We start from the raw sequence: 24241 nt of genomic DNA, 5'->3' as shown, positions 1-24241 counted from the left end.
GCTGTCCTTCAGGATCGAAGGGACAATGCAAACCAGACTTGAGAAAATTCACAAACACTGAAGGGCATTGTATGAAAAGTTCCTGGTTTGTAAACCAGTGTTCATTTCATCGTACTGTGCTTCTAAAAAAGAAGATGGAATAATCACTTTCCATGACCCAGTTTATTTATCACATTTAAGCCAAAAACTCTGCAAAGGTGTGTAGCCTCCTTTCTTGGAGGGAGGGACTGAAGCCTGGAGAGGTTAAGGACACCAGGTAGGTGGCAGAGTTCAGACTCAAACTCAGGACTTGGCCTTGGGGCATTCACCCTTTACTACAGAAACCCCCACCGTGGCTCAGTGTTGGCACAAGGCTCAGGCCCTTTGTAGAGTTAGATTGTTGTTGGTGATCCTTTACCCCAATCCCAGAGTCCTCACATTTGCTTCAATCCTCTGACATCCTGACCACTCTTAACTGTTCTTGCTTCTTCATGTAGATGTATTTTATGTAGCTAAGTTCTTATTTATCTCTTTCTTATGTTGAAATGTGTATTTGCATGACAATATTTGAGTGTACGTTTTTATTATGAAGGTACTATATGGCTATGCAGGACTTCCTTGAACAGGGGAAATGACATCCATGCTAGCACTTAGAACTTTCCTCCCGTGCATATTTGTATTTTTATGCTTTTAAATAGAACTTGGGGTTTCCTAGAATATAACTTGCAGTTATGTACTGAACATTCTCTTACATTGTTAAATACCCTTTACAGCATCAGTTTTGATAATGGGTCTTGATCCTGCCTAATTCCCCTTTTGCTTTCCTTTTAGATCATCACAGGGGAATTCTACCGGATCTATTACCTGAAGGAGAAGTCCCGGTCCACGATTCGGAATCCCTACGTGGCAGCCCTCTATAAGCAAGTAGGTTGCTTCCTCTTCGGCTGTGCCATCAGCCAGTCCTTCACAGACATTGCCAAAGTCTCCATAGGACGTCTGCGTCCTCATTTCTTGAGCGTCTGCAACCCTGACTTCAGCCTCATCAACTGCTCCGAGGGCTACGTTCAAAACTACAAATGCAGAGGCGATGACAGCAAAGTCCAGGAAGCCAGGTGAGGCACCACTCCCGTGACCACTATGTGCACCCGTTTGATGCAGGCAGTTCAGTGAGCATATACAAAGCAACTCCTAGGTGCCAGGCCCAGCACTGTGCTCTGGGTTTGATGGGCAAGTATGACAGAGTCCCTGTTCTTGAGGAACTCAAAAATGATTATAGATATGCAAATAAACAAGTATGATATAGTATAGGTAAGTTCATTCATTCATTCATTCGTTTGATCATTCATTCATTGGGTGCCTGCAAGGTTCCAGACAACTCATCCAAAGTACCATCAAGGATGCAAAAATAAACAAATAGTGCTGCTCTCAAGGTGACAATCTAGGCAGAGAAGACAGGCGTCAAATGTGTACGGGAATGTGAATACGGCTCTCATGGCCCTCTCTTGCTCTTGCAGGAAGTCCTTCTTCTCTGGCCACGCCTCCTTCTCCATGTACACCATGCTGTATTTGGTGGTAAGTATCTGCCCTCTGATTCCAATGTCCAGCATCCAGCCCCAGCTTACATCCCTTCTGTACATGAAACCCCCCGATTGGCTAGGGACAGATTTACAGTGAAATCCTTGAAAAGGAGATTAGCTAGAAAAATTAAGTTCTATTCTGAGCTCAGCCATTGCCTTAGCAAAAGTTATTTTACTTTCCAGGATTTTCTCCATTTTTCAAATAAAAATAATAGCATATCTGCTTGATAAGCATTGAGTACCCATTTTGAAATTATAAAGTGATGAAAACACTTTGTATAAATTTATTAATAAGCACTGTTTTCTGAAAATCCATTAACTCAGTTGATTGTTACAGGAGTCTTATCTCATAAGTAACATCATTTCTGTTGTGGGGAAGGATTACCAAGTAAGGCTCCGAGAATTCAAGTAATTTCCAAAATTTATAGAAACCAGCCCAGCCGGAGTGGCTCAGTTGGTTGAGCATCTTCCTGTGAACTAAAATGTTAACAGGTTCTATTCCTATTCAGGGCACATATCTGGGTTGTGGGTTTGATCCCCAGTTGGGGAGTGTAAGCAAGTTTCTCATCCCAGTTTCTCGCCATTCACTTCTTTGTATATATCCACCAGAGAAACTGTAAGCTTCTTCCCGTTGCAATCAGAACTTTGTCTCCTCATCGCTGACTTAATAGATCACGAGGGGCCTGCGTGGTGTAAAGGAGACCTTTGCTGCGTCTTCACTGAACTGTTTACCGAATGAATGACTCTTTACTGTGGTGCTCGTGAGAACTGTTTATGTGTCAGAGGGTATGCCGGGTACCAAGGAAACAGGGAAGTGGCTCGACAGCCGTGTTTTTTGGCCTGTGGTTGTTAGTCATTGAGGTTTTGTTCAGCATGTTTAGAATCCTGGAGCAGTGAGGTCTGGTGTACCCACGAGGCATATCCACAGATTCTGGGGGTATCTGCTGAAACTTTGTAGGAACAAGATTGCTGTTTGCAAGTGGAATCCACCACTATGCCAGATGTTTTTTCTCTACATCATCCATCCATCCATCTACCCATCCACCAATACACCCATCCTTTCATCCCTTGCTCTTTCCCTCCCTCCCTCCCTCCTTCCCTTCCTCCTTCCATCCATCCTTCCATTCTCCTTGTGTTAGTGACCTATAATTAGACCTTGTGAGCACCTGGGGACATCGAAAGAGCGCCATTTTGTGTGTGAAGCCTGAAAAGTACATGGCTGCAAAACAACTGGATAAGTTCTCTGATCCAGGGTACACAGAAGGGTTAGAGCACAGAAGAAAGGGCCGTTAACTCTGCTGTGAGGTGCCTTTAGCTTACGAGCGGGTCAGAGATTCTACGTAACGCTTATAATGGCTGTGCACTTGTGTTTCAGACCTAGTTGTTACCAAAGTGTGAAATGGGAGGAGCCTGAAGTTCCAAATGTCCCATGCAGATTGGCCTTTAGTTCAGGACAGCTATGTAGTCCCCTCTTTTCTCCAAAGGCAGAAGTTCAATACATAAGATCCCAATACTTTGTGTGAGAAGTACTAATTACCTAAGGAAGCCAGGTAGTTCTGTGATTAGGAGTATGGACTTAGAAACAAATCTTACTCCATGTAAAACATGGCTCTTTGTTACCTTGAACAAGTGACATGACCTTTTTTGGACTTGTTCTTTTTATTTGCAAAATGGGCACAATGGTGTCAAACCTAAGAGAATGCTGTAACAATGCTGGTTATGTCATTTAAAGCACCTAGCACAGTATCTAAAACAGTGCTCATCAAAATGGTAGTTTCTTTTTCTACCCCTGATAGGGACAGAAAACAAGATCTGACTCCCCCTTTTTTTAAAAAATATTTTTATTGATTTCAGAGAGGAAGAGAGAGGGAAAGATAGAAACATCAATGATGAGAGAAAATCACTGATCGGCTGCCTCCTGCATAGCCCCTACAGGGGATTGAGCCTGAAACCTGGACATGTGCCCTGACCTGGAATCAAACCCTGACCTCCTAGTTCATAGGTCGACACTCAACCACTGAGCCACATTAGCCGGGCTGACTCCCTTCTGAAGAAAAAGAAAAGTCAACTAAAATTTTCTTTTTTGCCCTGAAAGTAGTTGAATAACTTCCTACAGAGAAATCCAAGTTCTGCACCATGTAGACGAGTCACCAGGCGCATGAGCCAGAGCCAAGTGTGAACCACTTGAGGAGATGAGAGAAGGGAGAAAGTTTTACCCTGTGGGTGTCAGCGATCTGGACAAACTTCCAGGAAGAGAGCAGGCAGGGACAGAAGGAAGGACAAAAGCCTCCTTTTCACTCTCAGCAGAACTGTCCCCAGGAGTGATGGAAATGAAGCGAGAGGACAGTGCAGACCTGTTTCACCAGTATGCAAATCATCACATAATGAAACACAAATGACTTAGCAAAAACGGAGGGTGACTCACCCCACATCTAACTCTGCTAGTAAAGACCCGGGGAGCCAGATCGAGTCCAGCCAGAGCTTTCTAAGGAGGTTTTGTTAGAATTCCACAAGACCCCGATTTTGAAGCGAAGGCCAGGAAGAAGAGAACTCCATTCATGGGGTGAGGTCTCTGTGCCAGGAACTTCCACACACATGATGGGTGAGGGGGGCGACCCAACACATATTGTAGGTAGGATGTCATCTTCATCATCTCTACAATAGCAGTGTTAGCAATTGGCAAGAAACTGTTAGTACAAGAAAAGAGCTTTAAAATTATATTCTTTTCTCATGAAGGAACTAATTTTATTCATGTCTGTGTCTTTTGCAGAGTTTTGAATAGAATAGATGCTCACAATATGTGGGTGTGTTTTCTTTTTAGTGAACAAAGCTCTGTATGTTACACATGAGAAAGCAGAAATTCAGAGAAGCACTGTGATTTGTCCGTGCTCAGACAGCTAGTACGAAGCACAGAAAAGATTCAAACCTAGTTGCTCTGATTGCAAGTCAAACACTATTTGCTTTTTCAACATCAGACTGATGGTTAGGGAGTGGATTCTTCCAGCCCAGACACCTTCCCACACACAGGGATGTGAAGGTGGATCAGGCAGGCCCTCGGAGCTGCTGAGCAGCATGAGAGGTCAGGGTGATTTAGGCTTTCTGGGTTTCTCTCCAGCTCTGCTCCCGCCATTTCAGGGTGCCTAGGACTGTGATGAAGCGCCTGTAGGAATTCTGATTCTGGGAATGTCCCCTTGCTGTTTGGTCCATTTGCATCCTCGTGGTCAGGAGGTTTGACATCCTCTCCTGCCTTAGGGGTACCTGCCCTTGTGGAGTGGGAGTGAATGGAGCCTGCTGACCCACATAGTTTCCCAGGCTCAGGTTTCCAAGGGAGCAGGGTGCTCCAGAACGTCCTTACTGGTCGCAGCGAGGTCTACGCCTCTGGCCTGGAATGGTTCCTGCGAACTGGGCTATGAACCAGTAAAATTCAGTTCACTTAGCACCTTGGTCGGCAAACTGCGGCTCGCGAGCCAAATGCGGCTCTTTGGTCCCTTGAGTGTGGCTCTTCCTAAGCCTTAGGAGTACCTTAATTAAGTTAATAACAATGTACCTACCTATGTAGTGTAAGTTTTAAAAATGTGGCTCTCAAAAGAAATTTCAATCGTACTGTTGATATTTGGCTCTGTTGACTAATGAGTTTGCCGACTACTAATTAGCAGTTTGGTAGCTGTGGGATGGAGGGAGTCATCAGGTCCTTCGATCAACCTCACAGCCTGTTGCTGCCAGCTTACTTCTCAGATCAGAAGTTGCCACTGGGTAGAAGGTCATTGTGTAATCTTTGTTTAGCAATTGACTTGTTTTGCTGAAATCAAGCGCAGGCATTGAGTAAATCTCATTTACCAAGGCAAAAGGGTGGTGTGGATTTCTGAGAGAGTGCTTTGCCTACCCATCTCATGTCAGGCAGGATCCCGTATTGTCTCATTGAGTCCTGGCAGCCCTGAGAGGGAGAGGCTTGCTGTTCTGCCAAGGTGAGGAGGCTTAGAGAAGTGATCACACAGTCCTGGGAGAGCCAGGACCGGAATCAGGGCTGTCACCCCCAAACTCACTTTACTACCACTGCGCTTTCCCCTGAAACTCCAGCTGCAGACACCAGGATCAGTCCAAAGATCTCAAGACATTTCTCCGTAAATGTGTAGGATGGGGACAACCTTCCGTGCGTCCACCCTCCCCCCGCCTCCCACTGTAATTCCATATCTTACTGCTTCCCAAGGCGAGTCTTTCCCCATGGCCCCTGCTCCTTGCTCATTCATAAGCATTCTTTTCCTGCTGCTGATGATGGGTCTCTCTCCCTCTCTCCTCAAGTTCCTCTCATTTTTTTCTTTCATTAAGCTCCAGCCTTAAGTATGTGAGTCAGTGGAAGGGGAGATGTGTGCCTTGTCCGGTTGGGAAACCCACCCTTCCTCTGCCCCACCCTGATTTCCAGGCCTGTGACCTTAAGTCTACATGGAGGGGCCGGGGGGAAGTTTTGGAGAATTTTGAATTAGCCTTTTCTGAAGACCTGCTGATTTTTCAGTTGAGGGAAATTAGAAAATCTTAGGTCCGAGTTAAGAAAATGGTTAGAGAGTAAGGTATCTGTTGACTGAGCAGCATATGGTGCTGGGTGCTTGATCTGCATTACCACCGACCTGGACTGCAATCTGTAAGAAAGTGGTTATCACACTTATCATACATGTGAGAAAACTGAGGCTCAGTGAGGTTTTTCTTACATTAAAAAAAAAATGGTTTTTTTAAATTGATTTCAGAGAGGGAGAGATAGAAACATCAGTGATAAGAGAGAATCATTGATTGGCTGCCACCTGCACGCCCCTTACTGGGGATAGAGCCCACAACCTGGCATGTGCCCTGACCGGGAGTCGAACAGTGACCTCCTGGTTCATAGGTTGATGCTCAACCACTGAACCATACCAGCCAGGCTCATTGAGGTTTTTCTGATGAAAACCTGTGCTCTTTCTGTAACCCATCTCACCCCATCCACTGACAAGACTTGCTGGTGGGAGATCAGACCATCATGGGCTCAATACAAATTCCTTGTTCCCTGAACTTGCCATTGTCCTTAAGACTTGCGTTGAATTGGAGTTACACCAACATCATCTCCATCACAAGTTCCCAAAGGAAGGGAGCCTTTGATTCATAGTTGTAGAATCTGCTGTTGCGTCATTTCAGCAGAAATGAGGGACTAGCCTTTGATGTGCAGATTATTTTTTATGGTAGATTATTTTCTTATGGTACCTCATGCCTTGCTTAGAACCATTTAATTTTTCACCATTGCTTATAGCAACATTTCTCAATAAGGATTCAATAGGTAGATGTCCTGTAAAATTAATTATTGTAAATGATGAAAACAGATTTAGTATAGAGCATTTATCATTCGTTTTTTAAAAAGACCCCTAAAAGTCCATGCAGCACGGCTTAGGAAAGACTGACCTCCTAAATAAAGACAAGTTCCTCGGTTGACACCCAATGCCCTTCATGAGCAGCCTCTGCTTGCCTCTAGCCTCTGTTTCTCACCAGCCCCCAACACCCTCTTCAGCTGCACTGAGCCACTCGAAGTGCCGTGGAGCTCTGATTGCTGGCTTCTAAGTCATCCAGCTGCCTGAAATACACGCCCCTCACTACTGTCCCCTTAACTCCTGGCAAACACCTATTCATCTTGAGGATTCAAGTCAAATATCCCTTGCACTTGGTAACTCACTCCAACTTCTTTCATAGTTCCTATTAAACACCTAAGTATACTTGTTTTTGTTTTCATGTAGCTCCCCTTGCCCCCAACTGTATAATCCATAGGGCAGGAATTATAACTTCTCATTTTGTATCCTTAGCACATGTATCATAATGCTTGGGTTTTTTTTAATTTAATTTTTTATTTTATTTCTCCCTAGTTCCATAGATTGGGCCCTGTAAGTTAGTTTTAGAATATTTTTTTCCAGGTTTTTCCCCCTCCAAATTTTTACAGATATCCATGGGAATCTGATTGAATTTACATGCCAATTTACTCAATTTCGTAAGTGAAGTGTTCTTAGAAATAAAATTCTAGCTCTCCATTTAAATTGTCCTTTATGTTCCTTATTTCATAAAAGCTATGTAGGTTTTGTAAGATATACTACTTATTTAATCATCTTTGTTATTATGATGATTTTACCTCTTTTAGATCTTTAACTGGTTATTTTTTATATGTAAAAAAAAACCACACATTGATTTTCATCCCTTGTTTAGCAAATAGTCTTCAACATAGTTGAGGATTCAGTGGTAGGCCCTCTTCCTACACAAGCAAGAGTGACTCCAGAATCTTCCACCCTCGGTCTTCTCAAGCCTGGCTGCTGGCGTGGTCTTTCCTGACCACCAAAAGGAAAGTGTCCATTTGTCTCAGGAAGGGCAGAGGCCTATCTTTAGGCCGCCAGCCCCCTCCCCTCGGCCCTCTTCCCCTTTTTCCTGGCCTCTCCCAGGGCTTTGCTTTGATTTGTCGTCGGAAGTTCCCCTTGTCCCCTTGCTTCTTCCCCACCCCCGCCACGTTTCCCAAGTTCCCACAGGAACCTGGAAAGTGGGTTGTGCCCAGAGGTTAGAACGGAAACTGCAGCAAGATAACTATGGGGGACAATGCCCAGTTGACGTCATTTCAGCTTTTTTGCTTCGGCCAGAGGTGGTTTTTTTTTCTTTAATTTTTCTTCAGGTTACTCTCCTGCCCCACCCAGCCCAGTGTCTGTCAGCCTCTCTCTGCAAGTCCTCTGGCACTGTCTGGATGATTTGTGTGTCCTTATTTTCTAATTCGACATCCACTGGCACAAGCCATGACTTAGGAACCTGTCCTCTGATAAGGTGCTTTCTTCTGACGCTCAGGCATCTCCCGTGACTGTCAGGATAACCTGCTTATCATCATGCATCTCTGTTTCCCTGACGGTGCTGAGAGGCAGGCCCTGCAGGGATTGCATAGCCACAGGCTCCAGGAAACCGCACAGATGCGCCCAAGGAGTTATCATTTGTTGAAAAGTAACCTCTAGTAACCCTGGTTACTATTTAATTAGTTTTAATCAAGAAGTAAAGAAAAGGAAATGAAACATTTATTAGGTGTCTAGTATGTGCCAGTCATATGCTAAGGCCACTGTCATGTATTGTCTTCCTCAGCTCGCTCTAGCTGATCTCCCTCGGAAAGCTCCCTTGTTCTTATTTTTTTAGTATAGGATCAGGGCTTAAAAAACTGGCTTGAGGTCACATCCAAGTCGAATGCTCTTTCTACAAGATGCCAACGCCAAGGTCCAGATGCAGCGTGTGTCGGCCAGGCGCTATAATGCCCTCAATAGTGAGTGACTTAGTGTCTGTTCCTTTTCTCTCCCGCCTCCAGCTGTACCTTCAGGCCCGCTTCACTTGGCGAGGTGCTCGTCTGCTCCGGCCCCTCCTGCAGTTCACCCTGATCATGATGGCCTTTTACACAGGACTGTCCCGCGTATCTGACCACAAGCACCATCCCAGCGACGTCCTGGCAGGATTTGCTCAAGGAGCCCTGGTCGCCTGCTGCATAGTAAGTAGCATCTCGTCCTCAGTATGCAAGCAAGCCCTGGGCTGCTGCTTTGTAAGTATTTCCGGCTCAGGGACCACAGCCAGGGAGCTCTCGGTCCTCTTCTCTGTTTGGTATCCGAGGAGTCACCCACCCCGGGGCCCCTCCAGCAAAATGAGAGTCATGACCGCCTCTTTCAAGCCTGTGCATTTTCATCCGACAGGGTCTGCACATCCTCTGCTCCGTAAACAATGGCAGAATGTCACAACTGGAAGAGATTGTATAGAATATGTTCAACTCACTTTATCTCTGAGGGCATTTCGGGTTGAGAGGGGAAGAAACTTGCCCCAGGTCACATGCCAACTCTAAGTCCTGACTCAGGGTACTCAAATGCTGCTTTGGTGGACACTTACTGTTTAGTAGAACTCAGCTTCTGGGAGAACTTCTGTCTGCCCCGCCGTGACCTTTGGTCAGACCTTAGCCTCAGTGTTGGCTGGAGAAGAGCGAGTTTGGTGAAGGCTAAGGCCTCCCCCAGCCTGAGGGCCTTACCCATCCTGTCACAGAGCTCCCTAGAGAATGGCCTTGGGATGGGCCACATTCTCATTTGCCCCAAGTGAATGGGTTGCCCTTTCCACATGCTGATCCTAGTGAGGGTGGGTTACAGTACTCCCCCTCTCTGAGACTTTCTCTCCTTGGGAATCTGCTTTTCCGGCCTGCTAAAAGTTTTGAGGGGTGTATTCAGCAAACATGAACTAGCAGCTATTCTGATATTGTGCCTTCTGGGCCCTTCTCAGGGGCTCCCCCTAGCCCAGCAGGAATCCAGTAATGGCTGGATGTTTAAGCACCATGCGTGTATAGGTTGTACTGTTATTAGTATAACCCTTGCTCATTCACGGAAGGAATCATGAACAATGGAGCGATAGGGGCCAGCCCCTGTCCTTTCCTAATTTCTAAGCCTTCCTGCAGCCCCATGTCCCCCTACAATAACCTCTCACCCTCCTGTGAGAGCATTTATCTGTGTTGAAATTGTTAGTGTTCCTCCTTTTAGAATGTGTGTTCCTTGGGGGCAGGCCCATGTATAATATATAATTCTCCCTGTCTCACCAAGGCCTCTCAGGGATCCTAGCTCAGAGAAGATAAATGCATGCCTTGCAGCAAGAAGCTAGACTCAATGAGTGGATGTTCCCTTTCCTGAGAACACTCTAAGGACATTCTCTTAAAGACAGAGGATGGATAAGACACAGGCCTTGCTCCCAAGGAAATCCCAGTCTAGTCGCTTCCAAGTCAGGCCAAGCATGGGAGTTACAGTCCCGTGTGGGGCTGCAATGGAGACCGGAACGGGGCACTTCAATGGGCAGGCAAGGGCCGGACTCAGTGCAGTGTGCAAGAACAGGGGTGGGGAGTTGGGGCGATCCAAGTGGGCACCGCAACGAAAGTGGCCTCTGAGCTGCGTGCCAGCCTGGCACGGGAACTCTAACCTCAGGGACTGGATGTTTTGGTGGTTTTGTTCATTCCTTTCTTTTTTCCAGTCAAGGCTAGGGGGAGGGAAATTGGGAGAGCAGCTGTTGATGGGAGTGGCTGTCACTGACCAGCTTGTTCTGGAGGCTCCGTGCTCGATCCTTCCATGTGACATGACAGTGGGGCATGGGTGTGGGCACTAGTAAGTAGAGAAGCCAGGAGGGGGGTCCACACAGAGCCAGTGCTGTCAGACCCCAGCTTCTTCTCAGGGCCTCATCTCCTACTCCTCTCCAGCCACACGGAACTTGTCAATACTCTCCAGCACCCTGAGCTCTTACACAGTCATCCCCGTTGGTGTTACAGTCCCAGTTTTCCCTCATCTCTGATGAAACCTTCTGTGTTAGTTTCCCATGTTGCTGCTGTAACAAATTACCACAAATGTAGTGCTATAAAACAACACAAATCCACTGTCTTAGAGTTCTCGAGTTTGATATTTCAAAATGGGTCTCACTGAGCTAACATCAAGGTGTTGGCAGGACTGCGTTCCTTCTGGAGGCACCGGGGAGGATCCGTTTTCTTGACTTTCCCAGCACCTTAGAGCAGTGGTTCTCAACCTTCCTAATGCCACAACGCTTTAATACAGTTCCTCATGTTGTGGTGACCCCCAATTTCATTGTTACAAATTGAACATAATTAAAGCATAGTGATTAATCACAAAAACAATATGTAATGATATATGTGTTTTCCGATGGTCTTAGGCGACCCCGTGAAAGGGTCGTTCAACCCCCAGGTTGAGAACCGCTGATCTAGAGCCAGCCTGCATGCTTTGGCTGTGGTCCCTTCCTCCATCCTCAAAACTGGCAGCGTAGCATCGTCAAGTCTCTCTCTTGCTCTCTCTGGCCCCTGCTTCCATCGTCACATCTCCTGTGATTCTGACTTTCCTGCCTCTCTTACGAGGACTCATGATTACATTGGACTCACCTGGAAAATCCAGGGTAATCTCTCCCATCTCAAGATCTTTATCTTAATCACATCTGCAAAGTCTACTTTGCCACGTCAGATAACATAGTCATGGGTTCTGGGGATTAGGACAGGACATCTTTGGGGGCCATTGTTTGGTCTGCCACATCTTGTGCCCCCAGGTGGCCCTTTGCATGTGGTATTCAGCCTGGTTCTATCATAAGTGTCTGCTCAGATGTCTGTCTCCCCAATATAATTGCAGATGTCTTAATAGCAGACTCCATGGCTTAACTTTCTGATTATTCATTTTCAGCACCTAGCGCAGTGGTTGACACACAATAGGTGCTTGGTAAGCATCGGTTAAAGAATGAGTGAGGAATTAGCTTGTGACCTCAGGCAAGACACTTCCCCTCTGAGCCAAGTTTCCCTGTAGCTCTGTGACCTTCTCCCACAGTCTGTGGCCTCGCTGACTCTGTAGTAACTAAGCTGGACTTGCTCTCTCAGATGTTACCAAATCGCTGAAATGCCCAGGAAGATGGCCTCTACTGGGGGTCATGACATGTCTCTGAGCCCCCGTGAGTGCAGTGCATCACCCTAGGATGTTGGCTTAGTCACTGTGGAGCCTCAGCAATAGGCCGTGACAGCCAAGCACTTTTACACGGGTCTGGGGAGTAAGCCCTGTCACAGCAAGCAGGCGTGTCTAGACAACAATCACATGCCAGACAGGAGTGGGTTCGGCTTCTTCCCCCTGCTCACTAGTTGAATCCTTTTCAGAGAGAGAAGACAACAGTACCCAACACAGACAGAAAACCTACCCGGCGTCATGGACTCAATATGAAGATATGGGCATGTAGGGTCAGATGGGCCCACACACTGATGTACACATTCACGCGTGAGGGCAGAGGTACACAGGATGATGTTAGCCAGTGCCCAGAGAGACCCAGAGGGCAGATCCAGTCATACTCAGACCCACAGACATCCATCCTCTCCATGTCTCACCTGCGCTCAGAACCACAGACACACACAGACGGGTCCATGTAAACACAGGCACATACTGACATTCTCAGTCCCCCTCCCACCTACACACACACACACACACACACACACACAGTCACCCTGTCAAGGTGTGATCTCTTCAGCTGGACTCATCATATCCACTCCAGGGACTGGAATGAGGGGACAGACATCAGTTCATTTCCTTTCTGGTCACCTCCTCCTTTGACCCCCTAACAGATGGCAAATTATGGGGCCCTGGGAGGGGTCGGGGCAGGGCCAGGCCGTCGTGGCTGCGGGTTCAGCAGAGGAAGCAGCTGCTGGTGAATTTCATAAACACCCAGCAGAGTCTTTCCTGGTTTTCCTCTCCCGGGGGGTGGGGCTCTGCTCTGGCCGCTCTTTTGTGTGCTGCTGTCTTCCTCCAGGATGTAGGGAAGGGCGAGGGCATTCTTTGTCTTTGCCCCTGTGAAGTAAAGAGATGTGACTGTGAAGAAGAGTTCAAGTGGAAGCTGGGGTTCAGGAGGAGAGTGTGTGGCATACCCGGGGACGCACAGTGGCAGCGTAGAACCAGATCCCAGGGTCTTGCTTCTATCTCAAAGGACTAGAATAGTAAGCGCCAAAAGTATGCTTGGTCTATGCCCGTGGTCAGCAAAACGTGGCTCGCGAGCCACATGCGGCTCTTTGGCCCCTTCAGTGTGGCTCTTCCACAAAATACCACATGCCGGCGTGCACTTACAGTGCGATTGAAACTTCGTGGCCCATGCGCGGAAGTCGGTATTTTGTGGAAGAGCCACACTAAAGGGGCCAAAGAGCCGCACGTGGCTCGCGGGCTGCGGTTTGCCGAGCTGTGGTTTGCCGACCACTGGTCTATGCCATGAATTTGTGAGACCTCTTTCTTCTCCAACAGGAGATATCACCACCTATTCCCCTTGGATTTATTCTACTCTACCTAGGCACAGGGGCATGGATGAAATGGCCTCCCAGATCTTTTCTGGCCCTGCAAACGCCTAGCTCTTTGCCACCCCAGGCCCCACTCCCAGGTGGGCAGGGCTGCCAGGAATGTGGATGTGGGAGAGAGAAGGAAGCAAAGGCATAGATAAACGTTGACCCACAGTAGAGGATGAAGTGTCTTTGGAGTATTCCACGGTTTGCAGCATCCTTTTAAAGTCTCCTTTGCATTCCCCTGCTGAGATGGATGAGATGGGTGATGAGGCAGAGACTCAGAAAGGGGAGTGTTATTCCTGCCACTTGCTGGTTGGGCAAGTCACTTCCTCTCATCCACCTTTTCCCATTCTATGAAATACGGATGGTAATAACCTTACACGATCTTTGGATTGAGAATTCAGTAAATGAGAGATGTACCGTGCTTGGCACATGCAACACATTGATAGTATGTGTATTATGTGTTAAGTACTAGGTTTAAGGATTTGCACTAAAAAGAGATGGTCCTTGAAGAGCTTCCTTAGAATATAGTAGCTTTCCAAGACTTGACCACAATTCACAATAAATACATTTTTACATCATAACCCAATGGAGATACCCGCACATAACTAAAATATTTCACAACCTAATACTTAGCTATCGTGTGTGATACACTATAATATTTTTTTACACTGTAATATTTTTAATTTATTTTTTTAAAATGCTGGTGGTGACCACCCAGTATATTGATATTATAACTCACTAATGATTTATGACATGCAGTTTGAAAAACACTGATCTAGGGCAGACATACATGCAATTGAAGGTCTCAGCTGCAAGGAGGGACCCTCTACTGGGAACAGTGGGGGCTCAAGAGAGGGGTTAGTTCATTCTCCTTGAGGCTGTTAGAAGGCTAGAAAAAATTTCTTGGGGAGGTGATTCTTGAAAAATGTGTGGACATTTTCTATGAGATGCAAACAATAAGGAAGGGCATTTTATACTGAAGGAATTACATAGACTTGGAGATGGATGAGAGTATGGTATGTCTTGTAACCCTCAGCAATTCAAAATGATGGAACTTGTAGGATAATGGGAGAGGGGGGCTCAGTAAATCATGGTCCCCTTCACCCTTTCAGCTGTACAGTGTATGGTTTCTGGGAGTAGGGGTCCCTGCCTTGGGCCAGCCCCTGTCATCCTTGGTTGACCACCAGCATTTTAAAAAAATAAATTAAAAATATTACAGTGTAAAAAAATATTATAGTGTATCACACACGATAGCTAAGTATTGTCATTCTTGAACTCTGGCTCCTGCTGAATCTAAAATCCCATCAACAGAGCTGTCAGCCCTCGGGTCCTTCTTACCAGAAACTCTTCATCATGACAGCCTAGAAGTGCCTCTCTAAGTCTCCTTGGCAGGACATAGCTCCCTCTTGACCTTCAGAATTGCCCGCAATTCTCTCTCCTTTGCTGCTCCACGCTGTCCTTCATATTAACCTCCTCCTTCATGCCCCTCAGTAGCAAGATGATCATAAACAATGGTACCCGAAGTAGGATTTGAATAGACCTTTAGGAGTGTTTTCACATAAATTCTTCTCTTTCAGCCTTACAGTAACTATGGGAAGGTAGATTTTTAAGTAACATTTGCACAAAATACAGTGCAGGTTCATCAGCTGAAGTCATAAGCCTCTTCATTTTGTATAAATTCAAGCCGAGACAAGAGTGTGACTTAGCCTGGGTCACACAGCCGTAGCAGTTTGGGGACTAGATCCTCACTACTAGTGGGACACTCTTTCTACCCCTCATGCTTCCTTATAAATTCCCAGGGCCCAAGGCCACTGAAAGCACTTTACTGAGGTTAAAAAAAAAAATGATTGCTTTCAACTCCCATTTAGTAAAAATATAGGGCTGCCTGCCAAAGATGGCTTTTCTTTAGACATTTACTATACTTAGAGCATGAGGTGAGCCAGGTCCCAAGACTTTCTCCTACAAAGAAAATTATTCCTTAATCTATAGATTGCTTATTACTTTAGAGTGGGATGCAAAAGGAAATCCCAGAGCAAAGATGTGGGGATGTGCACAAGGAGCAGCGCGTGGTGTCTGTCCCCACATGAGGGGAGAAGGGGCTAGATTTACCAGGGGCTACAATTGCGGGGCTCTGAGCACAGTTCGTCCCCTGGAGTAGCTCACAGTCGAAAGGGGAAACCTAGCATGGCATTTAAGACATTCTGCATGAAAGCCTATGCCTCAAGCTAAGACAGAGGCCATTAGAAATTCAGTGTGGGTGCCAACGAGAGAAGATAGGGGTGGCTCCAGGAAGGTTTAATGAAGCTCAGTCTACAGATAAAGGAGCTGCTCTCAAAAAGATAACAAGATATATATATATCTAAGACACGCGTCCATGAAATGGCAGATCTAGAATATGAGCCAATCTAGTCAATTTTATAAACTGTCCACTGATGGTTTGCCTGACTTTCGTGTGTATAACAAACACCGGTAGCGTTTATTAAATTCAGGTTCCAGGCCACCTTCCAGTAGGTCCAGGGTGGACCCAGGAATCTGATTTTCCAGGAAGCATCCAGCTGATTCTGAAATAGATGGTCTGAGGACAACACTTTGAGAAACACCGGACTAGACAACTCTTCGTTTTCTCCTGGTTCTAAGATTCCAAAATTCTGCTTTTATACTTCTCTGCTCTGTGCTGGCACCTAAGCCCCACAGGAGCGTGTGAACATCCCGAAGAATAAAGACCTGATTCCTTCAGGGAGTTCACGTACACACTCTCAGGCACTGAGACACTCAGGGACTCCAGAGACATTTCAAGGACAATTTTATTGTCATAATCTGCCCTTAAAATGACCCTCAGAAATTGCTGACATGGCCATTCGCAGCAATGGGCGCGGAAACCGGGCTACCATGGACTTCTTGTTTCTGGCAGCTTGGTCCTTGGTGAGCTCCAGCCAGCAGCACCCTGGCAGGGCTGGGCTGTGAGCGCCCCGGAAGGCTGGCATCGTCACAGTGGGTGAATGTGGCAACAAGACATTGGAGCTTCTTCCTTTTTGACTGTGCTGACTCATTCTCCAGAATGGCCCCAGAAATGATAGGCCTTTGAGAGCAAGTCCTCTCTGACCTATGGAAAACGTCCATCTGCAGGTGATCTTCATGGCTGGCTTGAGTCTGTACAGGCTTTCATGTGTTCATTCATATTCTCAATCATTCCTATTTTCTCCTTTTTCTTCTTTCTAGTCCTTTCTCTCCTTTCTCCTCTTTCCACACTTACGAGAAGGGAAGAGAAGTGACTTTGTGCAGGTAGGTGCTGAACACACAGGCCTCATACAATGGCTCCCTTTTATTAACCTTTAACTAGGCACCAGGCACTACGTATACCACCCTTGTGCCTATTATGTCATGTAATCCTTAGAGTAAACCTCTGAGGTAGGGAATGTATCCCTCATTTAGGCGTTTTGCTGAACGTGGCAGAACCTGGATTGGAAGGCAAGCCTGTCGCACTCCATAGGGCAAAGCTTTGAGCAGGGCTGTGCGTGATGGGTGGGGAGTGGGAGGCAGTGACTGATGGTACCATACCGATAGTCGTCATTGGCAAGGGCACTCCATTTCCCAGCTCCTCATCACAGTGAACGGGACCCTCCGGCCCACAGTGTCCTTGTCTGTGTGGTCTTGCTGTTGGTGGAAGGGCTGCATTGTCCTGGTGCCTAAGTAAATCTGATCTCAGAACAGCCTGCCGTTCCGACCCAGGAGGAGGGCGGAACCACTTCCCCAAGCCAGTATCAGAAGGAGCTGAAATATTAGAAGGCAGAGAGAAGCAGAGCTAGAATCTTCTTACACTAGCATAGTTACCCAACCTTTAAGAGTTTTGATGGGAACAAGTGCAAAGATTTCTAGAGGTGGAAACAGAAGTGGAGAGAAAAGCATCAGCATACAAGCACACCCCTCTACCCACTGCAGCTCTGTCTCAGCATTTCAAAAACCATCTCTTGCCCAGGCGGTGAGGCTCAGGGGATAGAGCATCAACCTATGAACCCGAAGGTCACGGTTCCATTCCTGGTCAGGCCACATGCCCAGGTTGCAGGCTCGATCCCTAGTAGAGGATGTGCAGGAGGCAACCAATCAATGATTCTCTCTTATCATTGATGTTTCTATCTCTCTCTCTCTCTCTCTCTCTCCCTTCCTCTCTGAAATCACTAAAAATATATTTAAAAAACAAAACAAAACAAACAAAAAACACACCACACATCTCTTCCTCTTTGTCTGCACTGCATGGTTGTAGTTCAGGACTCATCCTCTCCTAGATTCTGCAATAATGTCCGGGCTGGTGCCTCTGCCTTCATGCTCTCTAACTCCTTCTCCATCTTAGATACCATCATGATTTTAGTGCAAGTCGTCCCAACACGCTGATCTCCTGATTCAGCCTTGACAATGGCTCCAAAGGCCAAGAGGATACGGCCAGAGTTCCCTCATTGTCCTAGGAGGCTTCTGAAGACCTGGCTGTCTCTCCAGCCTAGTCGACTGCTTGACACTGGCCATGCTGAGCTTCCCGCAGCTCCCGAACGTGCCGTACTCGCTGCCAAGCCTCTGCACACACTGCTCCCTGTGCCTAGAACAACATTCCTGTCAGTCACCACCTGGCTAACTCCTACTTATCCTTCAAAGCTAAGCTCTACTATACCTCCTCCGGGGAAAGTCTCCTAAGACCCTCACCTCCCCTTCAGCCCGGGTTAGATGCCACATTCTCCATGCTTCTCTAACACCCTGGCTTCCCCCAATCATAATCCTTACAACAACGCAATCGTAGGGGTCTGTTTACCTAGATCTCTCCCTCATTGCCCTGTGGGCTCTCGGAGGACAAAGGACACTGCCTTATGTATATTTAATCTTATAATCTCAGGACTTGGCACAGAGTGAATGTTCAGTAAGTGTTTACTGATTGCATTTTGCAAGAAAGCAATTTATAAAATGCAAACCAAAGGAGGGATGGAATTGAAAGCATCTGTCAGAGCAGGTTACCTTAGAACTCTTCTTGGTGCTTCGGATATAGATTTTATATTTTGCTGAGACTGTGTGTTGTCTGATGTGCTCTTTCTTCCAGGGGAGATCTGTGGAGTGGGACTGGGGCTGGGAGACCTAAGAGAGCTGCCTACTTTTTGTAGAACCTCCCCAGCCTGGGCCTCTGAGTTTTCTTTCTGGGTGGAGATGGTCTTCTGCAGGAAATGGAACGGCTCCAAGCCGAGACACTTTCGCTCTTACAGGTCCTTTTTGTGTTCTGCTGTCCAAGCATTAGGAAGACTGAGCCCTATTTGAGTCTTGACAGGATCATGTTTCAGAGTCCCAAAAAAGTGTTTGCGTAACCTCAAGCCAGGCTGAACGTGAAATACTGCTTCAGGGGGCTGGGGGGAAGGGATTCTGCTGGACCAGACCCCGCTCTTCATCTTGCCGCTTGGCTATGTGCATGCGGCGTGTGAGAATGTGAGTCCCCTGAAGTCCGTAGGCGTTTTGTGTGCTGATAGGATCCAAGGCCGGAGTGTTTGCTTCAGTAGAGAGGAGTTTAGAAATTTAACAACAAACATTTGTCGAGCCCCTGCTGTGTGCAAGGCTTAATGCTGAGCGCTGTAGGTGATACAGGGTGAGTAGGTCCAAGGCTCCATCCTCAAGAAGCCTCCCAGCTAGGAAGAAAGGCTGATTGGCAAAGTTTTGGCTCAGTCATTACTTTGGGAATTACAGAAAGGAACGCCTTCGATTGAACTCTGTACCAGGCCTAGGTCTAGGTCTTCTCAGCACAATGTTGTCCTTAACCTTCATGTTATCCCTATCTTGCAGTTAGGAAACGGAAGCCTTAGTAGGCAGTGGATATGTGCTGAGAAAATTAAATTGGGAAATAAGCCAGTAGCTTAAAGTGGCGTCAGGATCTTGAAGGGGGAAGGGGTGTTATGTTGGGGGGTGGAGAGACTGTTCCCTGCTGTATTTGCCCTCAGCAGACGGGATGGAGGCTGGGGAGAGACCTCTCAGAAATGGGCGGGGACAGAGCCTTATTGGGTAGAGCTAGCTGCTAGGCTGGAAGAAGTGGAGTTGGAAGCCAGCGATGGAGAGGTTGATCAAAACCTTCCTCTGGACACAGTGAAGGAGGGAGGGGAAGGCGATTTCCAGGCAGAGGTGAGGACACAGGCTCTGTACCTATCAGTTGGAAAGTGTATCTCCACTTTTAACTTAAATCTTGTTCGCTGGTGTTTCCTTATGTGAGCAGGTGAAAATTCCTTCTCTGTCTGAGCACTTGTGCAGGTTCCTGAACAGGAGTCTAGAGCAGTGGTTCTCAACCTTGGCTGCACATTAGAATCACCTGGGAATCTTTAAAATCCTGATTTCTGGGCCTCATCCTCCGGAAATTCTGTTTCTTTGTTATGGGGTGAGGCCACAACATTAGTAACAAAGAAACATAATTTCCGGAGGATGAGGCCCAGAAATCAGGATTTTAAAAAGATTCCCAGGTGATTCTAATGTGCAGCCAAGGCTGAGAACCACTGGTCTAGAGAGCCTCCTGGCTGAGCTGATCTTTTCTTTTTTTTAAAAAAATACATTTTATTGATTTTTCACAGAGAAGAAGGGAGAGGGATAGAGAGTTAGAAACATCGATGAGAGAGAAACATCAATCAGCTGCCTCCTGCACAACCCCCACTGGGGATGTGCCCACAACCAAAGTACATGCCCTTTAATGGAATCGAACCTGGGACCCTTGAGTCCACAGGCCAATGCTCTATCCACTGAGCCAAACTGGTTAGGGCTGAACTGATCTTTTTATTCTTGCTTCCCAGGTGTGGCTCTGGCTAGGGGACAAACCTTTCTGGGTCACAGTTCTCCCTGGCCATACCTCCTTAGAAAGGACAGGGACACAAAGCCGAATTTTTTCCTTTGTACGGTGGTACATTCAAGAGCACTGAGGCTGTCAGTGTATTAAAATCTTACATTTTTAGGCTATTTTACCTTCTTATAGTAGCATAGAAATAGCTTGGCCTTCTTTCTTTTTACAAATATATGGGAAAAACTGGTGTCATGGGTCCAAAATTCAAAGGAGGTAAAGGGTTTTGTGGTGACCGTTAAGTCTGTCTTTTAGTCACCCAGTCCTCCTGGAGTAGTCAGCGTCACCAGTTTCTTGCTGTGATTTTTGTAGCACTTTGCTAATTGTCGCGTTACTACAGAAGGGACATTGTGGCAATTGGCTCCACAAATGACCCAAGTCCTTAGTATGGCCAGTCGCTGGCTGCAAGAGCCGTGACGTTGGTGGAGTTTTATGAAGAACTTTATTTTCTTGCCCAGAATGTGTCCGGAATGAGTCACAGTGCCATCATTAATCGTGAGAACATTACCCTCTGCAGGACAAAGACTTTTCCATCCAGAAAGCCATTAGACAGAGGAACTGTGAAAGTGTTTCATTCCCCGTTTTGAAGCCCAGCCATGTGTTTCCTATTAAATGGCATGACCGATAGGTGCCGCTTATGGTGACTTAATACAAACTCCTGTTGCTAAATGGCTCAAATTGATGTCTGTGTTTACTTTGCCATCTAATACAAAGCATAAATTTTTCTTACTTTGGTAACTCACCAAATTCTTGAATCTTTCATCAGAAGCTAATTGAGACAGGAACTACACCTGCGCCATCCTGACCCCCTTGCTGGTGGGTGTTCAGTAAATGTTCCTCAGTGACTCCACAGAGACCCATTGAGGTCGAAGCTCAGAGGGAGGAAGGACCTGCATGGAGCGATAGGCGGGTTTTCATTGACCTTTCCTCTGGGTTAGTTGCCGTCTCCCTCAGCAACAAACCCTATCTTCTTGACCCCCTTCAAACTTTTGCTATCACTGGGCTTCCAGGAAAAGTAGTCACAGTGACTTCCTTACTCCAGCTCTTGCTGATAGGAATTCCTAGTGGCCAGTCTCTTCAGTTACACCCTCAAGTCCTTTGTGAGGCAAGGGAAATGATCACGGATTAATGACTGACCCATTTGGACCCGCTTCCTTTGTTTAGGAACTTATTTTTCATTGCTGTTCATTTGCCTTGAGAAATAAGGGAGTGGGGGTTGAAGACGCAGAGCAGTGGGCTGGGAGTCCACAGAACTGAGCTCTATTCCTACCGTGTCTGTGCAACCTGGGGCACGTCATGGCCCTTCCCTGAGCCTCGGTTTCCCTGTCTGTACAGTAAGAGTTGGACTGTATGCCCTTTAGGGTCCTTCCCTATTCAAAGATCTATGGGTTGGGACCCCCTTTTTCCTGAAGTCCATGCTCTTGTCACCTTCCCTTTGTTGTCCCCAGACCCCAGGTGTCAATTTCTGACTTGGATCTCTGATGTGTCCTTCTAGGTTTTCTTCGTGTCCGACCTCTTCAAGACCAAGACGGCACTCTCCCTGTCTCCCCCCATCAGGAAGGAGATCCTCTCACCTGTGGACATTATCGACAGGAACAATCACCACAACATGGTGTAGGCGCCGCCCGCCTCCGGAGCTGTTCTTGTAAAATGACTGCTGACAGCAAGGTCTTGCTGCTCTCCAATCTCATCAGACAGTAGAATGTAGGGAAAAACTTTTTACCCGACTGATTTTACAAAAGAAAAAAAAAAGTCTTACTTTGTGGCCTTCCAAAATAGGTAGTGTTCACCTATGTGGAGACAACAGCAAACTAACACCAAGTGCCAGAATCCTGGATGTGCAGTTGGTTGAAGTGTTCATGTTCTAGTGAACACGGGCTTGTTCTGGAACAAACACTAAAAGGTTTTGAGTAGAGTCTGCCGGTCACCTTTGTGACCTGAGATGTGTCCCAGGCTTGTGAGAAAAGCTCAAATTCACATTGTAGCACGTGATGCCAGAAATAGCACTGAAGAAAGAAAATAGCCATTGGGGGGGAGACTCCCCTCTTGCGTCTCTCTGTCCACACCACTCTATCTTTTACTGTGACTTTGGTTCAGGATGTTGTTGTTTTTAAGTGTTGTTGTTGTTTAATACAGAGAAAGAGCAAATGCTTCGTCAAACGATCAGATCCTGAATCCAGATTCCTAGACCTAAAGCCTTATCACCCACTTCCTGGCCCATCGGCCAACACCACAGTCCCTCACATTAGTGATTAGGAGACTCTTTGTGGATGAGTGAATTTCACAAATAGCACAATTTCAGGAGAGATCGAGGGTCCAGGCCCTCATTTGTCTTCTTTGGACACATCATCCTGTGTTGTTGAAACATGGATTGCAGGATGCTGACGTATGTCAATCACCCGGGCACTTGCACGCTCTTAGTAATGGCTAGCTTTGGTTACTGCTTTCCCGCTTGAAATCCCTGCTCTGTGCCCATCGGGATTTCCTGCGAGGGTCCGGAGACGAGCCAAGGCGTGGTCTGCAGCCGGCTGATGGAAAGCAGCCTTCCGTACACGAGATGGGGGAGCGAAGGGGCAAGAATGAAAAATGAACCAACCTTTTGGCTACTCAAAGTCAGGATGAGCCAGCGAAGCAGACGGTCTCATGCCTGAGAGGTTGCCCTTCCAGATAACAGAGCTGATGAGGGTCTCTGAGGGAGTCGCTCTTGCTAAGTTGTGTAAAGCACTACTGTCTTGGGGTTGATCTCTAGGGCAGATCTTGGTAGGTTCTGCTGGGCAGAACACATGGGTTAAATCTCCGTAGAGAGTTTTCATCCTGTATCCGTCCTCCCAGGTGAGGTCCACTCTAAGCAGTAGGCAGGACCCCTTCTACTGAACCTTTGAGGAAAGGAGGAAGGAAGAAATGCTTTCAGATCTCAGATGCACACCGGGCTAAATGTAACCACAAGGATCAACCACAAGCACATCTTTACCACAGAAGCCGTCCTGTCATTTCAACATATAGCAAGCTATGATTTTTATATATAAATATTATATAAATAATGTATAAAACATTAAAAGTTAACTATGTAAAATATTATTTCTGAAACAATTTTAGCTATATCCACTATGATTATAAACTGTGTCTCGACCTGTGTTATTTCATTAGCTGCTTTAAAAAGCATTGAGTTAATTTTTTTAATATCAACTAAAATATTGTAGTTCTGTGGTAGACATTGTTTTACAATAAAAGAAATAACTGCAACTAGAGAAAACTGTATAAAAACATTAAATTGTCAGTATTTTTGTAAGGTTCCATTTTGTAAAGAGAATAATATTCAAAGACTTTTGTAGAATACAAAGTGAAAACTTGTATCTGCGAAACTATACTTGTATTAAATGTGCTTTTTAAATAAAAGCTCATAACACAACTAATTAAGGAGTTGGAAGCCTGGCATGTTTGAGAGATGTTTGCCTTGGGTATGTGGGTGAGAGGAGGGGGGATAGCAGGCCCATCTCTGTGAATGGGCTTGTCTTAACTCAAGGCACCAACTCCTGGTTCTTTCAGTGGGAAACATGATGGACATCATATGGGTACAGATGTCAAAGCTGTTCTTTATCCCTGAAAGCCTGTTTGCCAAGCTTTCATCTCAGACTCTTTTTTTTTTTTTTTTCAATTACAGTTTTCATTCAGTATTATTTTATACTAGAGGCCCGGTGCATGAAATTCGTGCACTGGTAGGGTCCCTAGGCCTGGCCGGTGATCAGGGCCTATCTGTGGGGCCACCAGTGGGGCGATCGGCGGGGGGGGGGCCCGCTGGCACCCACCTTGGCTGGCTTGGTGCCACCGGCTTGCTGGCCCCACCCCCACCGCTGCCACTGGTCTGGGCCTGTGGGCTGGGGGCAGCTCCTGCATTGAGCGTCTGGTCCCTGGTGGTCAGTGTGCATCATAGTGACAGGTCTTTCCGCTGGTTCGGCCATTCGGTCGATTTGCATATTAGGCTTTTATTATATAGGATTAGTT

General features: G+C 46.5%; 1 protein-coding gene across 1 annotated transcript in view; it reads left to right on the top strand.

Annotated features, from left to right (window-relative positions):
* Positions 1 to 23652, top strand: part of PLPP3 (phospholipid phosphatase 3) — a 79395-nt gene extending 55743 nt beyond the window's left edge. Inside the window, exons 3-6 of the mRNA XM_036352551.1 lie at positions 811 to 1091; positions 1494 to 1551; positions 8890 to 9066; positions 21735 to 23652. Of these exons, the coding sequence (XP_036208444.1) occupies positions 811 to 1091; positions 1494 to 1551; positions 8890 to 9066; positions 21735 to 21857 (639 nt within the window). The 3' untranslated portion in view covers positions 21858 to 23652. The remainder of the gene's footprint in view (positions 1 to 810; positions 1092 to 1493; positions 1552 to 8889; positions 9067 to 21734) is intronic.
* The last annotated feature ends 589 nt before the right edge of the window (positions 23653 to 24241 follow it).

This window comes from Myotis myotis, unplaced genomic scaffold (genome assembly GCF_014108235.1).
Source record: "Myotis myotis isolate mMyoMyo1 unplaced genomic scaffold, mMyoMyo1.p scaffold_m19_p_2, whole genome shotgun sequence".
Taxonomy (NCBI): Eukaryota; Metazoa; Chordata; class Mammalia; order Chiroptera; family Vespertilionidae; genus Myotis; species Myotis myotis.
Note: the sequence above shows the minus strand (reverse complement) of the source record. Positions and strands in the feature narration are given on the sequence as shown.